Consider the following 21,665-nt stretch of genomic DNA (forward strand, 5'->3'; position numbering starts at 1 on the left):
TGGGCGGCCTCGGCTGCGCTCTCCGCGGCGTGCGCCCCCTTCCGCCTGACGCGCCCCCGGCGGCGGCCGCGCAGCCCTGGCTCCTCGCGGGCTCGGGCGGCGGCTGCGACGGGGCTATGGCGAGCGGCGGCGGCGGCGGTGGTAACACCGGCGCGGGTGGGGGCTCGGGGGCAGGCCTGAGCCTCGGCCTGGGCCTGGGTCTGAGCCTAGGCATGGGGGAGGCCACCGGCGAGGCGGAGGAGGAGGCGGCCACGGCCGAGGCGGTGGGACGCCTGGCCACGACGCTGTGGCTGCGGCTCCGCGGCTGGGAGGCAGTGCTGGCGGCAGCGCAGCGGCTGCTGGTGTGGGAGAAACCGCTGCACAGCCTGGTCACGGCGGCCGCACTCAACGGCCTCTTCTGGTAACGGCCACGGAGGAGGGGGCGGGGCCGGGCTGCGCGGGCGGGCGGGGGCGGGAGGGGCCGGGAGCACCTTTCCCGTTCCTGGGGTTGACACTTGCCTCGGGGGAGTGGCCCCCTTCCCCCGTCTGTTGTCGGTCGGGGTTGTCCCATACCTCTGTCTCGGGTCTCATGGTAGGCCTGGAGGTTCCGGTTCCCCCATCAGTGGGCGCTTTTCCGCCTTTCGCGATGGATGCGGGGGCCTCTCACCCACTCATCGCTGAGGTGCCTGTCTCTCCCTAAGGTTGCTCTCTTCGTCGTCCCTCCGGCCCTTCTTCCTACTCAGCGTCTCACTTTTGGCCTATTTTCTGCTGGATCTCTGGCAGCCTCGCTTATTCCCTGACATCGCAGGTGAGTATTCATTCAGTAAGCCCCGTTGTGCACTTGCTTTGTGCCTGAGCCCGCTGGGTGGGTTGAATGGTGAGGGCAAATGTACAGCAGGCCCCCGGGTCCCAGGCACCACCTTAAAATTAGTGTTACTGTGAGCGTAGTAGTTAAGAGTGCAGACTCTACAGCCACATTGCCTGGGTTCCATTGCTTGCTCTGCCGTTTGCTGTGCGTGTGACCTTGTAAGAGCCACTCAATTTCTATTTCCCTCGGTTTTCTCTTCTATAAAACAAGAATGATAGAATTTAGTCGGTAAGCAACTGAAGACTAAATGAATTAATACCTGTTCTGTGCTCGTGGTAGAGGTTCAGATAGCACAGGAATCATGGGAATATTAGGTTCTGTTTTTGTTGTTGTTATGCCTGTATTTACTGAATGGGTATTTTGGAGCAATTAGATGTCACCTGTGTGTGAGCTACTTGGGATGTAAACACGAATAAGGTGTGTTTGAAAAGAGTGAAGTTTAGGGGCACCTGAGGGTCTCAGTCAGCTAAGTGTCTGACTCTTGATTTCTGCTCGGGTCATGATCCCGAGGGCAGTGAGATCGGGCCCCAAGTCAGGCTACGTGAGACTTTCTCTCTCTCCCTCTCTTTTGCTGCCCCTCCCCCATGCACGCATCTTGTGTGCTCTCTCTCTCAAAATAAATAAATTAATTTAAAAAAAAATTAAAGTGTGGGGTACCTGGCTGGCTCAGAGCATTCTTGATATCGGGGTTGTAAGATCAAGCTTCAGGTTGAGTGTAGAGGTTACTTAGAAATAATAAAGAAATCTTTAAAAGAAAGTGATTAAAGAGGGAGACAGTTGTGTAAATAGAAGCAATTATGACAATGTAACTTTTCGTACCTTGGTGTCTGAAGGTGCTCTGGGAATGCAGAGGAGGGGCAACTGTTTCTGCCCTGGGAAGTGTCTCCCAGAGCCCTACCACTCAATAACTTGTTCCCCACCTCTCTCTATAGCATCATCCCCAGAGGAGCCCCACTCTGACAGGTGAGTGCAGGCCAGCTCTTGAAGACAAATGCCCAAACCCTGTTTTGCTTTGGTGCCAGTGTCCCCACAGTGCAGGGCGACACTGCAGGGTCTGCAGAGACCCCAGCATAGCAAATGGACTGGCAACAAGTTCGGTCCTGGGTTCCTATTTAGGTGTTTGGGTGCCTGATGCTTTGGGGGCAAAGGGTTGGGAACTCTGGGCTTTGCTTCCCAAGATGAGGACAGCCTCCTTTTGGGAGGTGGGGTTGTCCAGTTTTTTAGACTGAAGATCGCATTGGCATTCTCAGAGGGATTTGAGTGCCTAGGAAGCTGGTGTCTGAGGCCTCCAGGGGTCATGTCATGTCTCCCCAGTGAGGGTGCGGGGTCAGGCGCCCGGCCGCACCTGCTGAGTGTGCCCGAGTTGTGCAGATACCTGGCTGAGAGCTGGCTCACCTTCCAGATTCACCTGCAGGAGCTGCTGCAGTACAAGAGGCAGAATCCAGCTCAGGTAACCTCTTTCATGTCATATAACAGTTTCCCGCACTGTGGGGAAATAGAGGTAGGGGAATGGGGAGTAGTAACGTGAAATCCCTGGCTGGACACTGAAGGAAGAGGGTTGGGGGCCTTTTTGAGGCAACACATGCAGCGAGTAGCCTGGTACAGGAGTAGTCTCATTTCAGAGAGTAAGTTTGTGATGTTTTGACACTGTTTCCTGTTAAGGGATATCAGTCTGAGTTGTAGGCATTTGATGATGTCTATTGTAAGCTTACTGAATTGGTTGTCTTGGGCATTCTCTTGACTAGACTAGATCGCTGCATCCCCAGAAGGCATACCCCTCCTTCCACCAGCTGAACAGCAATTTCTTGCCCAGATGAGTGGGGCATATACCTCTCAGACCCTGTTCTCTTCTCTGCAGTTCTGTGCTCGAGTTTGTTCTGGCTGTGCTGTACTGGCTGTGCTGGGACACTACGTTCCGGGGATTATGATTTCTTACATTGTCTGTGAGTAGACTTTAACCCCTGCCTTTCCCAAAGCTGGTTCCTTCTCTTTCCTTGGACTGGGTCAAAGGGACTGGCTAGCCCTAAGGGAGGATGGTGCACTCTCTCTTTTTTTTTTTTTTTTTTTTTTTTTTTTTTTTGATGATCTGTTTATGGAGATCTCCAGGGGATGCTGGAGTGTTAGTGATGGTGGAAGAGTCATCTGGGCAGGAGAGTGGTAGATGTGGAGGGAGAAGGTTTGTCCAGCCTCCAGAAAGCCTTCAGCAATTTCTCTTTAGGGACCAGTTGCATGAGGGCCCTCAGGAAATAGGCATAGGAAGCCCTGAGTGGACTCTCTAACCTCCAGTGCTGAGCATCCTGTTGTGGCCCCTGGTGGTTTATCATGAACTGATCCAGAGGATGTATACTCGCCTCGAGCCCCTGCTCATGCAGCTGGACTACAGCATGAAGGCAGAAGCTGATGCCTTGCATCACAAACACGACAAGAAGAGTAAGGGGCTCCCATGCCCAGGAGGGGGGTATGGGGGAAGGCATCGGTTTATGGCTCATGAAGTGCCCTGGAACTTAGATACTCTCTAGTCTCTTGACCACGTTTGTCCCCCACCACCGTCTCTGCTTGGTCACTGCCCTGCTGTTATTTCTCTAGAGCGGCAGGGGAAGAATGCACCCCCTGGAGGTGATGAGCCACTGGCGGAGACAGAGAGTGAAAGCGAAGCAGAACTGGCTGGCTTCTCCCCGGTGGTGAGGTCCAAGGGAGATGGGATGCCAAGTAGAGGCTGGAGGAGAATCTGCTTCAGAGCAGCTACTTCTCAAGAGGGTGGGAGGCAGTGGGTGGGGGTGCTTTTGAAAAATCGGTTCTCTTATTTTCTCATCTGTTCTGTTATCTGGGTTCTCCTGCAGGTGGATGTGAAGAAAACCGCATTGGCCTTGGCCATAACAGACTCAGAGCTGTCAGACGAGGAGGCTTCTATCTTGGAGAGTGGTGGCTTCTCTGTATCCCGGGCCACAACTCCACAGCTAACTGATGTCTCAGAGGGTATGAGAAGCTCTTTGTCCTCCCAGTCTTCCTGTTCCCTGTTGTGGATGCTGGCCATGTTCTCTATCACCCCCAGAAATGTTTTTTCTGGGAACTGATCCTGTAATTCGACTTCAAGCTCTGAAAGACCTTAACGCCTAAGGCCTGGTCCAGTATTCCATGTCCTGAGTTCTCATCCTTGAATTGACTGCCTGTTGTGAGAGTTCAGAACAGCAGGCCCATCCGCCCATTCCTGACTCTTTGTTTTCTGCATAGATTTGGACCAGCAGAGCCTGCCAAGTGAGCCAGAGGAAGCCCTGAGCCGGGAGCTGGGGGAGGGAGAGGAGACGGAGCCAGTCCCTCCTGAAGACCTGCTGGGCCCTCCTCAGGCCCTCTCAAGGCAAGACCTGGACTCGGAAGAAGAGGAGGAAGATGTGGTAGCCAAGGAAACCTTGCTTCGGCTCTCGTCCCCTCTTCACTTTGTGAACACGCACTTCAACGGGGCAGGCTCTCCCACACATGGAGGGAAGCTCTCCCCTGGAGGACCAGCGGAGACACTGAGCCCGGAGGCAGTGAGTGGTGACCTCCCCACTCCACCGAACACCCTGTCACCCCTACTTTGCCTGGCCGAAAGTGACCCGGTCCCCTCCCCCTCAGTGCTCCCACCTCCTCCCCAGGACTTGCCCCAGCCCCTGTCTGTCCCTGAGGAAGAAGAGGCACTTACCACTGAGGACTTCGAGTTGCTGGATCAGGGGGAGCTGGAGCAGCTGAATGCTGAGCTGGGGTTGGGGCCAGAGACACCCTCAGAGCTCCCTGATGCTCCACCCCCTCCATCCCTAGGGCCCGACACCCTCTCTCTGGTACAGTCAGACCAAGAGGCTCAGGCCGTGGCAGAGCCATGAGCCACAGGGGAAGGAGTTGCAGGCACAGTAGGGTTTCCTGGCCAGGGACGTCACCGTTTCCTCTTTTCCCTACTCTAGGGAGGGGTCGTACATGGGGGAGCTGGCTGTCAGATGGTAGCCAGTCCACCCTCTGCCTGCCTGCCTGCCTGCCTGCCTGCTGTCCCAGGCCTGGAACAGTGCCCGTGCCTGGGATTGGTTTTAAGTTTGTAAATAATTTTACACTTGGGTTAGTGGATGTGAACAGGGCTAGGGAAGTCCTTCCCACAGCCTGCACTTGCCTCCCTGCCTCATCTCTACTCTCATTCCACTATGCCTCCAGCCCTGGTGGTCGTTCCCTTTCTTTTTCCTCCTATCCTCAGGGACCTGTGCTGCTCTGTCCTCGTGTCCCACTGGTTGTTTAGTTTGGGCACTTGACCATTTGTCTTTCCTGTCCCGTGTTCCTCTCTGCTTTTTATATCCTGCCTGTGTCCTGTCCTTAGCAGCTCCATCCCCGCTCTTTGCCGGCTCCTTCCCAGCAGGTGGTGGCTAAGCTTTAGGGAGGCTCCTGTCTGGGTGGTACAGACTAAACCTGGGGTGGTGGGTCAGGCCGGTGGTTATGCACTTAACGTCACTATAGCCCACATAACCTGCACCGCGCCCTCGCCCTAGATCATCCCAGCCTTTCGTGATGAGGGAGGAGAGCGGGAATCCCACAGCATGTGCACCAGCACTGCATTAGTGAGCAGGAGCTCCGTCTTGTTGGGATGAAGGGTCCTCTTACTCTAGGAAGGAATAAAGCGACCGCTCTCTGGGCCGTGAATGGTCCTGGTGTGGTGGGACCCCAACTAGGGTCAGGAAGTGGACAGTAACATCTGTGCAGGTGTTGAGTGGAAAAATAAAGTGTTGATTGGCTAGAACTGCTGCCTGCCTGCCTGCCTCGCTGTGAGCTGCCTCCCACACTGCTCTGTTCCTCCCTCACCCCTCACCCCTCACTCTTGTGCCCTCAGACTTGTTCCTGGCTATTTATTTACCTTGGTGCAAAACAAGGCCAGAAGCAAGGATTACCCCAACAGCCCTAACTTGCCCTTAGTCATCTTCCCTGACAGAGTGATCTGTACAGTGAGATTTAGCATGTGTGAATAAAGTGTACGCAGGAGGAAACTGCCTCGTCTTCCTAGTCAGTACAAATCGAGGACCAGAACGATCGTTTTCTGCCATGTTGCCTACAACCTCAGTGTCCCCACAAGTCCTGTCCCGTGCGCATATTCACAACTAGCTCGCTCAACCGTGACTTGTTTATACTGGGGACCCAAACAAGACCTATACCCATATCAAAACTGCTTTGAGTCCAAGGAACACTGAAGAAATAGTACGAATCAAAAGCAGAATATGTGCGTGGCACTCTTCCAAGAGGTTTATTATATTTATTAACTCAGTTTCCCCTCCTAATCCTGAGACACATAGCAACTCCAATTTTACAGGTGGGCTAACTTTCCTGAAGACCACAGTCCTAGTAAATGATGGAGTCTGGATCCAAACTTAAGCAGTTTGGCTCCAGCGAACGCCCTGGAACAGGAAGCCCCTGTTCATTAAAAGGGCGCAAATGGGGAGGTGTTGGAGGATGTAGGAACTATAGAGAACCAATCTAATAGCTTCGTAGAGTGGACTCCGGAATCCTTGCTCTTTAGGGGGAAGAACAACATTAGAGAAAGCCCTGAACTGAGCAGATGGCCTCTTTGAGAAATTCACGTTCTCTGCCTTCAGCTGGAAGCATCCTGTACTGCAAGGCTGCCTGATTTTGGGGGGTTGACTCCCATGCCATGTCTCTCCTAAGCACGTGAGAATATTTTCCTCCATTTATTTCATCTTTTCCTGAGAGACCATCCTTTAGGGTTGATTGAGGCCCTGTCCTCTGCCTCCAAAGGACCATGCACTTCTAATCATCTGGCGGTCTCAGAAGGGAAAAAATAGAGTTCTAATCAACAAACAGGAGATTCAAGAAAAATAGAATTAACTGATCAGAAAGACAATAGCTGCCATATGCGTCACCTTGAATCCATTTTTTTTAACTGAATTTTTTGTTTACTTATTTTGAGAGGAGGGAGGGGCAGAGAAAGGGAGAGAGAATCTCAAGCAGGCACCGTGTCCAGTGCTGAGCCGGATGCAGGGCTTGGTCCCATGACCCCGGGATCATGATCTGAGCTGAAATTAAGAGTCAGATGCTTAACTGACTGAGCCACCCAGACACCCCCATTTCCTTCTTACACTTACAGTCTGAAGACAGAGCCAAAAGCCTTGGATCAAAACATTCGCCATAGATTTGAAGTTCATGAGGGTCAATTCTTGACATTCACCTTGGTCTGATGGTTGCTACATGTTTGTCTACAATTTTTTTCATTATCAGGTGTCCTGGCTATTTCCTGCCCATGATGAAAGAGACAAGAAGAAAGCTTTTCCTGAGTGAAAGAAAAATGGGCAGAGATGTGAAACCTACAATTTAGGCTAAACAAAAATCACCAGTAGTAGTACAGGCTGGGGCCACAAGAGTCGATTACATTTATGTTGGAGGAAGGGCAGTGCGCTTTAGTCAACTATACATTCAAACAGCTGACAGTGTAAGGTGTCTGGTCATAAACTTAATTTTAGGCTGCATTGCTAGAAATAGAGTTTCCCAAGCAAGGAAGATAATACCTGTAGTGTGCTGTGCACAAGTTAGAATACTGACAGGGGATGGCTTCCTACACTCATAGACAAGCTGACACAGTGCAGTGTGCCCAGTAGAGGATCACCAGAGATGAAGGCTGAAAATCGTCATCTGGGGAACCGGTGAGGGAACAGAGAATGTTGTCCCAAGAAAAGAGAGAGCTGAGCTGAGTCACATTAGCTGCCTTCAAACTTTGAAGGGTTATCTGTAGGACTTCAGAGGGCAGAGATTAAATCTTTGACAAGAATTTGATTAATAATAGTGCTTGGCAGAATTTGTTTTTCTGGTCAAAGGATATTGCAAAATGGAGTAGATTTAAATGATCTTTAAAAGTACAGAGATCAAGGATTAACAGATCAAGAACCGTCCATTCCATCGTGGAAGGACAATAACATACCACCATGTTGCTTTGCTTTTAACGTCTGACTGAAGTTTCCTTGGACTCCTTCCTGCTCCCTTAAATGTTGGTGATCGTCAAGTCTGTCACTGGTTCATCTTTCTTCCCACTGCCAGGGCAATTTCACACGTTTACCCATTTAGTTTCTACTCACGTGCTGATGACTTCTGCATCTTAACGCGATTCCTTGCCCAGAACTTCCAACGAGGCATCTCCACCTGAACCTCTCTTAGGTACTTACTGCTCAGCATACTGAAAGCTCAACACACCCTCTTTCCGCTCTGCCCTCCACCCCCACCTCCCCTAAATAGATGGGCTTTTTCTCTATTTTCCATCCTGCTTGCTGCCATCACCAACCATGAAGCCCTACTATCTGCCTCATCCCACACCCAGTCACCAGTTGCTGCTATTTTGATGTCCTAATTACTTCTTGATTCTGTCACTTTTATCACCGCCCTGATCCACATCTCTCTCATCACTCATCTGGCACAGTGTGACAGTTTCCCTGCCCACACTCCTGTCCCCCACTGAAATTCGTGCCCCGAAATATGGCTAGATTATTTTAAAATGCAAATTTGGTAAGCCTTTCTGCCATTTAATATTGATCAAAGGCTCTCCTACAAACTTTCATTCAAGCTCCCTGGTATGGCTTAAAAGCCTCTGAGATCTGTCCCTGCCCTGTCTTGCCTTTTTTTTTTTTTTTTTTTTTTTGGTGGTGAAACTAGAAGGGAATTTATTTCAGTGGGCCAACACTGGGAGTGCCCTGTCTTGCTTTTTACACTACAGCACCAAACCCCACACAGCTTGTCCTCCCCCACCCTTGCTTTGCACACACACACCCCATCCTTCTGTTTGGCAAACACTTCACTTGTCTTTGAACATGTACTTTAGGACACTCTCCATCTACAAAGACTCCCTTGATGTCTCACATCACTTGCCCCCCACATCAGACCTGCTCTCCTGGTGTTCCCTCAATGTCCTTCTGTTTTTCCATGTATCACGTGGAATCTTCATTCTCTCTATACAAGCATGATATGGGGGGGGGAGATATAGGTATATGTGTGTATGTATAACCTCCACTATACTGCTTATTCTGGAAGGCAGGGACTATGTTTTAATCATCTGAATATTCCAAGAGCCTAACACAGTGCCTGGCACATAGTAGATGTTCAGTAAACATATGTCAAACTATACTAAACCAGTGTTTGAACTTTTGAAGCAGCCAATGTAAATAGATTTTTGTGTGGTACATACCTATTGATAGTAAATATCTTGCCTTTGTTTGCTATTGTTTTAGAGTGGATGGTAGCTAAGCTAACATAACCCGCACATAGACTTGTGAGCTCTTTGTTCCTCTGCTAGGCTAAAGGCAGTGAAAATGATCTAGATTTGGAATTTCGTATTTGTTGGTTTTGGAGCTAAAGGCTTTTCTGAGTTTAAAGTAAGAGTGCCCAACCAGCTTGATCTTCCGTGATTGTATCAAAGTGTCATGTTTCCAAAACAGTTTTGACCAAACTATTTAGACTCAGCTAAATATTTTCCTTTAAAATCTTTTAAAAATTTTTTAAATGTTTATTTATATTTGAGGGAGAGAGACACAGGGCAGGATAGGGGCAGAGAGAGAGGGGGACACAGAATCTGAAGCAGACTCCAGGTGCTGAGCTGTCAGCCCAGAGCCCAATGTGGGGCTTGAACCCACGAGCCATGAGATAATGACCTGAGCTGAAGTCAGACGCTCAACTGACTGAGCCACCCAGGCGCCCCTCAGCTAAATATTTTCATCAAAAATCCAGTTATATGTATTAGTGAATGCTTGAAAAAAAAGTGACTCTGCAGAAATGGAATAAGGTTAAAAGAAATCTCATTTTCTTTTTAAGTATGAAAAGTGAGTGGACTCCCCTTCAAAATGTCTATTTCATAAAACATAATGAAAATCTGAGGAACTATTCAAGATTGAAAAGGAGACCAAAGTGGGGTGCCTGGGTGGCTCAGTCGTTTAAGTGTCTGACTCTTGGTTTCGGCTCAGGTCATAATCTCAGAGTTTCATGAGTTCAAGCCCTGCATCGGGCTCCGTGCTGGCTAGTGCAGAACCTACTTAGAATTCTCTCTCCCTCTCTCTCTACTCCACTGCTCATGCTGTCTCTGTCTCTCTCAAACATAAATAAATAAACTTAAGAAAAAAATATTAAAAAAGAAAAGGAGACCAAAGAGAAATGACAGTAAATGCAAGGGATGATCTTGGATCTGGGTGGGAGAAAAAAAGTTCCTATAAAGGTCATTATTGGGACAACCGGTAAAATTTGAATATGGATTGTATACTACATAAAAGATTGTATCAAGATCAAACTTCCTGAATTTCACTTTGTTTCTATAAGAGGATATCCTTATTTTAGGATATACATCCTGAAGATTTCAGAGATGAAGGGTCATGTTCTCTGCAAAGTATATCAAATGATTTGGAAAAGTAAATAAATACATGAGTATGTGAATGTATGGTGTGTGTGTGTAGAGAGAGGGAGGAAGGGAGAGAGAGGGACAGATGGACATAATGATAAAGCAAACGTGGCACAATGTTGGGAAGAAATACGTATGATAAATACAACATATGGAAGTTTGTTATTCAGTGGATAAATGTTGTATATTTCAGACAACTAAATAGAATGAACAAAGTGTAAGAACAAAAATATGCATGAATCTCAAACAAAATATTGAATAAAAGAAACTAGACACAAAAAAATACATATGATTCCATTTATATAAAGTACATTTATATTGTTAGAAGTCAAGATAGTGGCTACCCTTGGGGTGGGGGAGCAGCATTTGGAGGAATCTTCTTAAGGGTGGTGATATCTCATTTCTTGATCTGGGTGCTGGTTATACGGAAGTGTTGAACTTGTGAAAATCCAATCACCTATATACATTTCTGTATGTATTAGTTATACATCAACAAGAAGTGTCAATACCAAGTGTATTGATTATCTATTTCTGCATAACAAATTACTCCAAAACTTAGCAACCTAAAACAACATTATCTCACACTATTTCTGAGGATCGGGATCTGGGAGCAGCTTAGTTGGGTGGTTCTGGTTCAAAGTCTCCCACAGGGCTGCAGTGAAGATGTCAGCTAGGGCCGGCTGCAGTCATCTGAAGGCTGGACTGGGGCCGACAGATCTGCTTCCACAATGGCACACTGAACACAGCTGTTGGCTAGAAGCCTCCGTTACTCACTGGCAAGAGGCCTCAGTTCCTTATCATGCTAACCTCTTCCTATGGCCATTCAAGTGTCTTCACATGACAGCTACCTTCCCCAGAGCAAGTGATCCAAGAGAGAGCAAGCAGGAAGCCTCAATGCTTTTTATGACCTAGTGTCAAAAGTCACACTCTATCACCTCCACCATATTCAATTTGTTAGAAACCGGTCACTGAGTCCAGCTCACACTTTTGAAGGGAGAAGAAGCAAAGAATTCGGGGACATATTTTAAAACAACCACACCAAGCTTACCTGGAAATTTCATTAAAAGATTTGGCTTATCTACATATTAAAAATAAATAAATAGGGGCGCCTGGGTGGCGCAGTCGGTTAAGCGTCCGACTTCAGCCAGGTCACGATCTCACGGTCCGTGAGTTCGAGCCCCGCGTCAGGCTCTGGGCTGATGGCTCGGAGCCTGGAGCCTGTTTCCGATTCTGTGTCTCCCTCTCTCTCTGACCCTCCCCCGTTCATGCTCTGTCTCTCTCTGTCCCAAAAATAAATAAAAAACGTTGAAAAAAAATTTAAAAATAAATAAATAAATAAATAAATAAATAAAGACCACGTATTAACACGTGGGAAGTGGACAATACGGTAATAGCTAATTATATACGTTTGCTAAGTTATTTAGTACACATGATACTATGATACACATAGATCTAAGTGCTTTACATGTATCCTTTTATGTACTCCTCACCACTGCATTTTGACGTAGGACTCCCTCACCTCCTACTTTACAGATGATGAAATTGAGGCCGAATGAGGTAAATGGCTTGCCCAAAGTTACACAGCTAGTTGTGGTTATAGCACTGTTTTTCAGTATTCTGGTTGTCCCATACATCCTCCTATTTTAAAGCACCAACATAGAATTATAGGTGAGGTAAAATGATTCTTTCAACATTAGAAAAAGAAATCTGAATTCTGGGTCATTTATAAATGAGGTATAGCTGAATTAAAAATTTGAACACACAAAGTGTTACTTGTTTAAAAAGCACTATTGCACTCCACAGACTTCAGGAGGAGAAAAATATGTCAACAGACAAAATGAGCTTCTATTACAAAAATACTTTTACTAGTTCAAGGACACTTTAAACAACTAGAATTAATAACAGGACAATATGAAGATTAATATAGATTCTCTGCATCAGAATCTCAATCTCTAGTCAATGAAATTAAAGAAGATGGATACAAATCAGAAACTTTTCATTTGAAACAAACACTTGAGTTTGCCAGAGATCAAAAGGATCACATCTACCTCAAGAAACAAAACATTGGTTCAAAAAGATCTCCTTGTTACACTTAGGGTGAGCATACATAACATATAGACTTGTCAAATTGCTATGTTGTACACCTCAAACTAATGTAACGTTGTGTGTCAACCATACTTTTATTTACTTATTTATTTAGTTATTTATTTTAATGTTTATTTATTTTTGAGAAAGAGAGAGACAGTGCACGTGGGGGAGGAACAGAGAGAGAGGGAGACACAGAATACAAAGCAGGCTCCAGGCTCTGAGCTGTAGCACATAGCCCGACACGGGGCTCGAACTCACAAACTGTAAGATCATGACCTGAGCCGAAGTCCGATGCTTACTTAACCCATTGGGCCACCCAGGTGCCCTGAGAACTTTTTTAAAAAGTATAGTTGACACACACGGGGTGCCTGGGTGGCTTAGTCGGTTAAGCGTCCTGCCCAGGTCATGATCTCACCAATCATGAGTTCGAGCCCCACTTCAGGCTCTGTGCTGACGGCTCAGAGCCTGGAGCCTGCTTCCGATTCCGTCTCCCTCTTTCTCTGCCCCTCCCCCACTCGCGCGCTCTCTTTCAAAAATTAATTAATTAATTAAAAAAATAAGTTCGCGAACAAGAGATGAGATTATTTGAATAAGGAGGAATCAGAGAACTATATTTGAAGTTAGATTTACAACTTCATCTCCTCACATTCTCTTGAGTAGTAAAACACCAGAAAGCCTTTCCAGCAGCTAGGAAAATTTGCACAAAAAATACACTTAAGGGGCGCCTGGGTGGCTCAGTCGGTTAGGTGGCCGACTTCAGCTCAGGTCATGATCTCACACTCCGTGAGTTTGAGCCCCACGTCGGGCTCTGTGCTGACAGCTCGGAGCCTGGAGCCTGTTTCAGATTCTGTGTCTCCCTCTCTCTCTGCCCCTCCCCCGTTCATGCTGTCTCTCCCTGTCTCAAAAATAAATAAACTTTAAAAAAAAAAAAAAAAAAAAAAAATACACTTAAAACTTAATGGTGAAATCTTTACATATTTTAAGAAATTATTACTTTAAAAAAAGCAAATAATTTTATTTTCAATTACTTATGATTATATTTTAATTTTTACTGGTGTTTAGTTTATGCTTTAAAATAATATTTGATTAATTTTATATTCTGGTAATCTATAGTAAAACAATATATATTTAACATTCATGCTTTTTAAAAATTTTTGTATTTAAATTCTAGTTAGTTACCATATTGGTTTCAGGAGTAGAATTTAGTGAGTCATCACTTACCCACAACACCCAGTGGTCATCACAAGTGCCCTCCTTTAATACCCATCTAGCCCATCCCCCTCCCTCCTCCTTCCATCAGGGGGAAGGAAGAAGGAGACAGCGAGACTCTTAAGCAGGCTCCACCCTCAGAGAGGAGCCCGATGCAGGATTCTAAGACCCTAGGATCTGGGATCTAAGGTCTAGGATCTAAGGATCTAAGGTCTAGAATCTAGCATCTAAGACCTGGATTCTAAGACCCTAGGATCATGACCTGAGTGGAAATCAAGGGTCTGCCGCTCAACTGACTGAGCCACCCAGACACCCCCAGAAACTACTTTTTTAAATGTTGAACATTTTGCTGTAAAAATAAATGATTCCTTTGTTTAAAATAAATACTCGAAACATCAGTGAAGTCATTTTGGTCTGATCTGTCAACCTCTAACGGCTAGTAATTATTGACACTGTGATTTGAACTGCTCAGAATAGCTCCAATTTTACATTTCATCTCAATCAGGGGTTTTCCGGGCACCTGGGTGGCTCAGTTCGGTAAGCATCAGACTCTTGATTTCAGCTCAGGTAATGATCTCATGGTTCGTGAGTTCGAGCCCTATGTTGGGCTCTGTGCTGACAGCCTCCTTGGGATTCTCTGTCTCCCTCTCTCTCTGCCCATCCCCTGCTGGCTCTCTATCTCTCTCTCTCAGAACAAATAAATAAACAGTAAAAAAAAAAAAAAAAAAAAAAAAAAATCAGGGCTTCTCAGCTGTTGACTAAAGGTACTATTGACCTTCTGAGCCAGATAATTCTTTGTTGGTGGTGATAAGGATCATCCTGTTCATTGTAGAATGAAGAGCAGCATCCTTGGTCTCTGTCCATTGGATGCCAGTAGCACCCTCCCCAAATCCCCTCCACCCTCACAAATGTTCCCTCAGGGCAAAATTGCCCCCTGTTGAGAACTATTGATCTAAATTATACTGCTCTGGCTATATGGAAAGAATACTAAACTTGGAATCAAGGTGTGAATTTGAATGCTAGTTTTCCCAGCTATACATGTTTAGAAGCACACCTTTCAAAATAATACAAAAGTTACCTGGCTTTTCAGCTTCATGTCTGGGGTGCCTGGGTGGCTCAGTCGGTTGGGGGTCCGATTTCGGCTCAGGTCATGATCTCTAGGTTCATGGGCTTGAGCCCCGCATCGGGCTCTGTGCTGACAGCTCAGAGCCTGGAGCCTGCTTCTGATTCTGTGTCTCCCTCTCTCTCTGCCCCTCCCCTGCTCGCTCTCTGTCTCTCAAAAATGAATAAACCTTTAAAAATTTTTTAGAAAAAAAGACTGAGATTTTCTTACCTTTGCTTTCCTATTTTTCCATTTTGTTTTCTTTTTTGTTCTTCTTTCTAAAATATCTTCCCAATTTTACATTGCAACCATTCTTCTGAATTGTTTATCCTGTGATTATATTTTTTATTTCGAAGAACTTTCTTTGTTTTCTGAATATCCCTTTTTAGAATTTCTTGCTCTTGTGCGTTAGATGAAAAATCTGTTCTTTGAGGGTAATTGCATTAATCATTATTAATATGTCATATAACTATATATTATATAATCACACATAATAAAATATTATTATATATAATACCTAATAATAGTTCTATTAATTATATTTTTATGCTCCCTGCGTTGTCACTGGTGCCCCCCACCCCCCACATTTTTTTCTTTATTTTGGCCTCTTTCATGATAGAGATTTCCCAAATCCTGGTTTGCTCCTTCATATTTGAGTAGAGGCTCCTAAAAGCCAAATGAATACTCTCCAGGCACAAGTAGGACCCAGTGCTTGGCATCTTTCCTGTAGGGTGATTTGGCAGAGACAAACATTTTGTTGGGAACCCCCCAATGCCAGTATCTGTGGATCTTTTTGCTTAGGCCGGTCAGTTCCCCTAGAGAAGAAGGCTGCACTTTCCAGCATGAGGAGTATAAACTTGACTGCCAGCGCTCTAGAAGCCAGCTGAAGTAAGGGTGTGGTTTCTCTTCTCCCCCATCAGCTGCATCTGATGGCCCTAAGCCCAGAGTCCCTCTGGTCTGTTCTCAGGAGGATATACCTCCTGCCTTCTGTTGAGGTAAGAGAAGCAATCATCTGGCCGCTCAGATCAGAGGAGGGAATCTGGGAATCTAACTGCTCCTTATGTGGATCTTCAACTCATCCCTCTGTTTTCAGCCCCAATCTCCCATTTCACCTTCAGATATAACTGTTTCTTCCCATCCCAAGCCTTTCCAAGGCCCTGCAGCCCAAATTGACTTATGCCCCCAATCATCCCTCCTCTATTAGCTTTCCATTTTCCAAGATTTTTAAAAAATCATATCTAAATAATATCTAGTCATTTTTAAATCATGTGTTCTTTCTTCTGCTCTCTTTATTCTCTTATTTGAGGCGAGTTTGAGAAGGGAACAAACATAAAATGTGTGTGTTCAATCTACTTTATTTAACAGAAAGTTCCTTTTCCACTCTCCTAGCCTCTTGTGCACTCAATCTCCTCCATGCCCTACTTGTTAGGGTAATCTATAACATTTGCAGTGTTCTTCCCATGCCCTTCCTGGGGCTGGAATACCTCTGGCATCTTGTCTGCCTGGAGAATTCCCACTGTCCCTCCCCAATCCCACTCCTGGGCATTACCGGCCCCCTTTTCTGTGTTCTATAGCTTATGTACATTCATTAGAGCACAGTTTTCCAACTACGAGTCATGGATTAGTGGGTCATGAAATCAACTTAGGGACCCTTAGATAGTATTTATGTTACATTTAAATATATTGGGATGAGACATAAAATATATTTCTTGGTGTGGGTCAAGGTTGAATAAGTTTGAAAGCCACTGTATTAGGGCATTTTTCACTTTGAATTGGTTGTTTATATGTCTTTACTACTAGACATTGAGCAACTAGGGGGTAGAGACCATGAGTTATTCACTTTCTCTATGCCCGGGGTATTATGAAATCCAACAAGGCTTGGTCAATATTTAGTGGGTTGAATCAAATATATATGAGATCACTGTGTAACCCATAAAGTCATATGAACTTGAACTATATACCTAAACTAGGAGTCTAATTAGCTCACAGGACAGCTAGGGCACTTGAGAACAAGTGACAATATTGTCACAAAGGTTGTGTATCACATACTTGAGGCAGCAAGGCAGACCTCAGTGAAGGTGGACCTATGCTGCTCTACTAATTCCTGGGATCTGAAGCCAGCTCCAAGAGCTTCCCCATCCTGGTTATCTCACTTAGATATTTAAACATCTTGCTCTGCTAGGGTGTTTGGTTATTGATAACCCTTGAATAGATCTGGGATTCCCTACAAACACTCTGAGAAACCTGCCACTTAAGATTCCTCTTTTCAGTTGTTAAAAAGGTTATAAAGTAGATTTGGGGGAGGCAATGTTGTATAATGATTTCATCATACAAGCAACTTATGGCCATACAAAAATCTGGCTCCAGATGCTATCTCCTTGAGAAAGTAACTTATCTCTCAAATTCAGTTTTCTTTCTTTTTAAAAAAGAATTTTAATGTTTATTTATTTTTGAGAGGGAAGGAGTGTGAGCGGGGGAGGGGCAGAGAGAGAGGGAGCCGGAGAATCCCAAGCCGACTCTGCACTCAGCACAAAGCCGAGCTCAGGGCTCGAACTCATGAACCGCGAGATCATGACCCATGACTGGAGCCAAAATCGGACGCTCAACCCACTGAGCCACCCAGGCGCCCCTCAAATTCACTTTTCTCATCTGCAAAATGGGAATACATAATATCTACTTCGAAAGGTAACACGTGAATAAGACCAGGACTGGACAGTGAACAAAACAGCTTTCCTTTCCTTTTCTGTATGTGTTCTCTAAGAGTTGTTTGAAGAGGAGGAAAACCACTAAACGGATACCATCAGGCTAACATTTGAGTCAAATTGGGCACCTTGACTGGCATCCTCACTTTGACCTTGTCTGCTTTAAACCTGCTGGCCCTGAAACAAGAGGTGCCTGGCCATCACCCCACCTGCTAAGTTGTAGAGCCGATTTCTGCTGTTTCAGGGAGGAGGCTGAGGCTCAGTTACCCACAGCTGAAGCACAAAGCTGCTTCTCAGGTCTGCGTATGCTTTGTGGGTCTACAAAGAGACTTGCGCAGTATTCAACTGTTAACTGATAACTTCTGACACACCTTGTTCAAGGTAGAAATGTTACTGGATTTCTCTCCTTTATTCCTTTATTCAGGGAGCGAGGAACCTACATTCAATCTATGCATTAGGGGGTGGTGACTTGGGTTGGTTCACCACCCTTTTTAACTTGTGGAAAGCTCCTGGGCTACTGATCCGCACAAATAGCTATAACCCATCAGGTTAGGAGGAGTTTTGCCTGAGAAAAGAGAGACTGTCAGAGCTTCGCTCTCTCTTGTGGTCTCTGCGGTGTCTGAAGTAAGTCTTGTGGTGGTTAAAACATTCTGGCTCATGCTCAAGAGAGAGCTCCAAAGATTTTATTTTTAGGGTCCTCTAAGCCTTCGGTTATCTGAGCATCCATGGAGTGGGAGCAGAGAGAAAGACAGTGTTTATCTTTGTTTAGTCTGCTCCAAACAAGGTTCCAGAAACTGAAAGCCTACAATTCTAAAGCCACTGATGAATGTAGACAGGAAAAAAAAATCTTGAAACCAAATGACTATAGTTTAATATGAAGAGGATGATTCAAAATCTGATAGTTGTATATTAAAGCAAAATAAAAGCATTTATAAAGCCCTGGGAAATATTTATTATTTTTTTAAGTTTATTTATTTATTTTGAGAGAGAGCAAGCACGAGCAGGGGAGGGACAGAGAGAGGGAGGGAGAGAATCCCAAGCAGCCTCCACACTCAGCATGGAGCCTGATCCGGGGCTTGATCCTACAATGAGATCATGACCTGAGCCAACATCAAGAGTCAGGTGCTTAACTGACTGAGCCACCCAGGCACCCCTAAGCCTTGGAAATTATTTAAGATTAACAATAAGTAATCAGAGGGGTGTCTGGGTGGCTTGGTCGGTTAAGCGTCCGACTTTGGCTCAGGTCATGATCTCACAGTCCGTGAGTTTGAGCCCCACATAGGGCTCTGTGCTGACACCTTCCGATTCTGTGTGTGTGTGTCTCTCTTTCTGCCCCTCTCCTGTTCATACTCTATCTGTCTCTCAAGGATAAATGTATGTTAAATAAAATAAATAAAATAAAATAAAATAAAATAAAATAAAATAAAATAAAATAAAATAAAATAAAATACTAGTAAACAGAATATTTTAAAAAAAATTTAATGTTTATTTTGAAGGAGAGAGAGACAGCGCGTGAACAGGGGAGGGGCAGAGAGAGAGGGAGACAGAGAATAAGTGGGCTCCAGGCTCTGAGCTGTCAGTACAGAGCCCAACGTGGGGCTTGAACTCACGAGCCATGAGATCATGACTTGAGCTGGTCAGATGCTTAACCGACTGAGCCACCCAGGTGCCCCTAAACATAATATTAATGCACAGATTATAATATTAGTATATCAGGAATCTTGCCAGAGCTGTGAAGGGAGGGTCTGTAAGGTTGGTTGGGAGCTCAGAAATCATTCTACTGCTACCACCACACCCAACACCATGTGTAGACAATCCACCAGCAAAAAGTTCCAACTGGATGAATCACATGTTCATTTTTATTAATGTGAGTTGCCATAACAGGTATATCATAAAGGAAGTTTGGGTTGCAAAACACAGAAAACTTCACTAACAAAGACACTTATTCTGTCATATAACAAAAGGCCAGATGTGGTGCTCAGGGTAGGTTAATTTATCAACAACTCTGGATCTTTCCCATCTCTCTTCTCTGCCACCTTCAACATGTTGACTTGTCCTCTCTGCTTGGCTCCATTCATGGTCACAAAATGGCTGCCTGAAAGCTACCTGTCACAGGTAATGTTTAGAGCAGAAATAAATTCTCATCTAAGTAGACAGTAAGTGCATATAAAGGTTTCATTTAAATCATAAATGAAGGAACTGGTAAAGAATACAAAAAGTGGAGGTGCCTGGGTGGCTCAGTCGGTTGGGCGTCTGACTTCAGCTCGGGTCATGGTCTCACAGTTCATGGGTTTGAGCCCCGCTTTGGGCTCTGTGCTGACAGCTCAGAGCTTTGAATTCTGTGTCTCCCTCTCTCTCTGCCCCTCCCCCGTTCGTGCTCTGTCTCTGTCTCTCAAAAATAAATAAACATTAAAAAAAGTTTTTTTAAAAGAATACAAAAAGTTGGGGCGCCTGGGTGGCTCAGTTGGTTAAGTGTTCAACTTCAGCTCAGGCATGATCTTGTGGTTCGTGGGTTCAAGCCCCAAATCTGCTGTCAGCACAGAGCCCACTTCAGATCCTCTGTCCCCCCATCTCTGTCCCTCCCCCACTCTCACAACCGCAAGCTCGCTCACTCTCTCTCTCTCAAAAATGAGTAAACATTTAAAAAAATGTTTTAAATACAAAAAGTTGGTTCCCTGCTTTCAAGGAAGAAATATGTATATCAATAAATGAACATAATTATTAGGTTAGGTACAAACCAATGAATGTTCCACAGGCAAAAAAATAACGTCTTTGTGGTTAGTGTTTCTTCAAGGCTATGTAAGAACAACACCGTATCAATTTCCACAGGTTAATGGTACAAAACTGTAAACTGTACTTTTATCAGCAGTGGATTGTTAGCCAAATATACTATAACAACAGCTATATTTCCAACAGTGCCAGATGAAGGTCAAGCAGGCTTATTAGAAAAACTCCATCATTATATTTTTAAAACAACAATCATCATTTTGTCTTTTTTAAGGTTTAGGACCAACTTTTCTTTCAGGTACAAATTGTATTATATGCCTTAACCAAGGTGAATGAGGGCAGTTTAATTGGCTTAGAGCAGTAGGGCTTTCTTTTCTTTCCTTTTTTTTTTTTTTTTTTTTGCGGGGATTTTTTTAATTTGAACTAAAGTTTGCAACCCATTTATGGGATGGTGGGATGGAAATAATACAGTATGGCAACCAGCATTTAAAAAGAATGAAATAGAATATCAGAGTGCATCAAACATAAACATAATGACGTCAACTATCAGTTTTGGCCTCTGGGGTGTGTGTGTGTGTGTGTGTGTGTGTGTGTGTGTGTGTGTGTGTGTGTGTGTTGAGTATCAATGTAGTTATAAAATGGGTATAAAATGAGGGTGCCTGCGTGGCGCAATCGGTTAAGCATCTCACTCTTGATTTTGGCTCAGGTCATGATCTTGTAGTTCCTGAGTTTGAGCTCCACTCCAGGCTCTGCGCTGGCAGTGCAGAACCTGCTTGGGATTCTCTGTCTCTGTCTCTGTCTCTCTCTCTCTCTCTGTCCCTCCCCTGATTGCTCTCTTTCTCAAAATAAATGAACTTAAAAAAAATTTTTTAATGGGTATAACATATGAGTAGTGGTTAGAAAGTTTGAAAAACACTGACTTAGGCCTTTTAAGACTCATCCTGGTGGCTGCAAAGGGATCCATGTAAAACACGACTGCTTGGAAAAGGGTGATTAAAATCATGGTTTTGTCCTCAAGGAGGGAGCTGGGGAAAGGCTGTTGGGTAGACAATCAACAGAGTGGGCTACAGCAGAAGAGTGGCCAAGTACTGCTCAATCCCATTGTTCTCATCTTCAAACCCCATGAGCTAAGAAGCCTTCTACAATCTTGGCTGCTATGCTACATTAAGTGACCCAGCACCTTCTTTACTACTTCAAACTCAAGATGGTCCACATACCACAAAATGTATCCTTTATCTCCCCTTGTGACACTAGCTTTCTCCCAAATATCTGTTTTCTTTCACTGACAAAATAATTGAAATTTTATCTGGGCACATGGCTATCCAGCTAAGGACTACATTTCCCAGCTAGCGAATGAGCATGACGGAGATCATGTGACTATGCGAAGTGCACAGAAGTGATGTATGCAAATTCAGGGTCATGCCCTTAAGTTGTAGGGGGCGCTCTCCTTTTCTTCCCCCTCACTCTGCTGCCTGGAGCAAGGACTCATTTGGGACCGTATGACAAAGGCAACAGCTTAGGATGGTGGAGACACAAAATAGGAGGTGTCCAAGCCCTGGATTATTACACAAACGAGAAATTAAGCTTCTTTCTCATTTG

At 45.1% G+C, this 21,665-nt stretch overlaps 1 protein-coding gene across 2 annotated transcripts; it reads left to right on the top strand.

Annotated features, from left to right (window-relative positions):
- The first annotated feature begins 26 nt into the window (after window positions 1-26).
- RETREG2 (reticulophagy regulator family member 2) lies at window positions 27-5,600 on the top strand. Of its 2 annotated transcripts, none has more exons than XM_042950196.1 (9): window positions 27-400; window positions 681-787; window positions 1,780-1,810; window positions 2,162-2,297; window positions 2,706-2,790; window positions 3,134-3,277; window positions 3,434-3,528; window positions 3,688-3,823; window positions 4,079-5,600. In XM_042950196.1, exons 1-9 carry the CDS (start codon window positions 117-119, stop codon window positions 4,702-4,704), a joined length of 1,644 nt encoding a protein of 547 aa, XP_042806130.1. In that variant the 5' UTR covers window positions 27-116; the 3' UTR covers window positions 4,705-5,600. The 2 variants fall into 2 exon arrangements, with proteins under 2 accessions (XP_042806130.1, XP_042806131.1); XM_042950197.1 differs by having other exon boundaries at window positions 3,434-3,525.
- The last annotated feature ends 16,065 nt before the right edge of the window (window positions 5,601-21,665 follow it).

Source organism: Panthera leo, chromosome C1 (assembly GCF_018350215.1).
Source record: "Panthera leo isolate Ple1 chromosome C1, P.leo_Ple1_pat1.1, whole genome shotgun sequence".
NCBI lineage: Eukaryota > Metazoa > Chordata > Mammalia > Carnivora > Felidae > Panthera > Panthera leo.

Bases quoted from the DNA above. Each gene is read 5' to 3' on its own strand.
- RETREG2 (XM_042950196.1), top strand. From the start codon at position 117: ATGGCGAGCGGCGGCGGCGGCGGTGGTAACACCGGCGCGGGTGGGGGC. The intron at 401-680 runs GTAACGGCCACG...TCTCTCCCTAAG, and splicing joins GCACTCAACGGCCTCTTCTG to GTTGCTCTCTTCGTCGTCCC. The intron at 3,824-4,078 runs GTATGAGAAGCT...TTTTCTGCATAG, and splicing joins GCTAACTGATGTCTCAGAGG to ATTTGGACCAGCAGAGCCTG.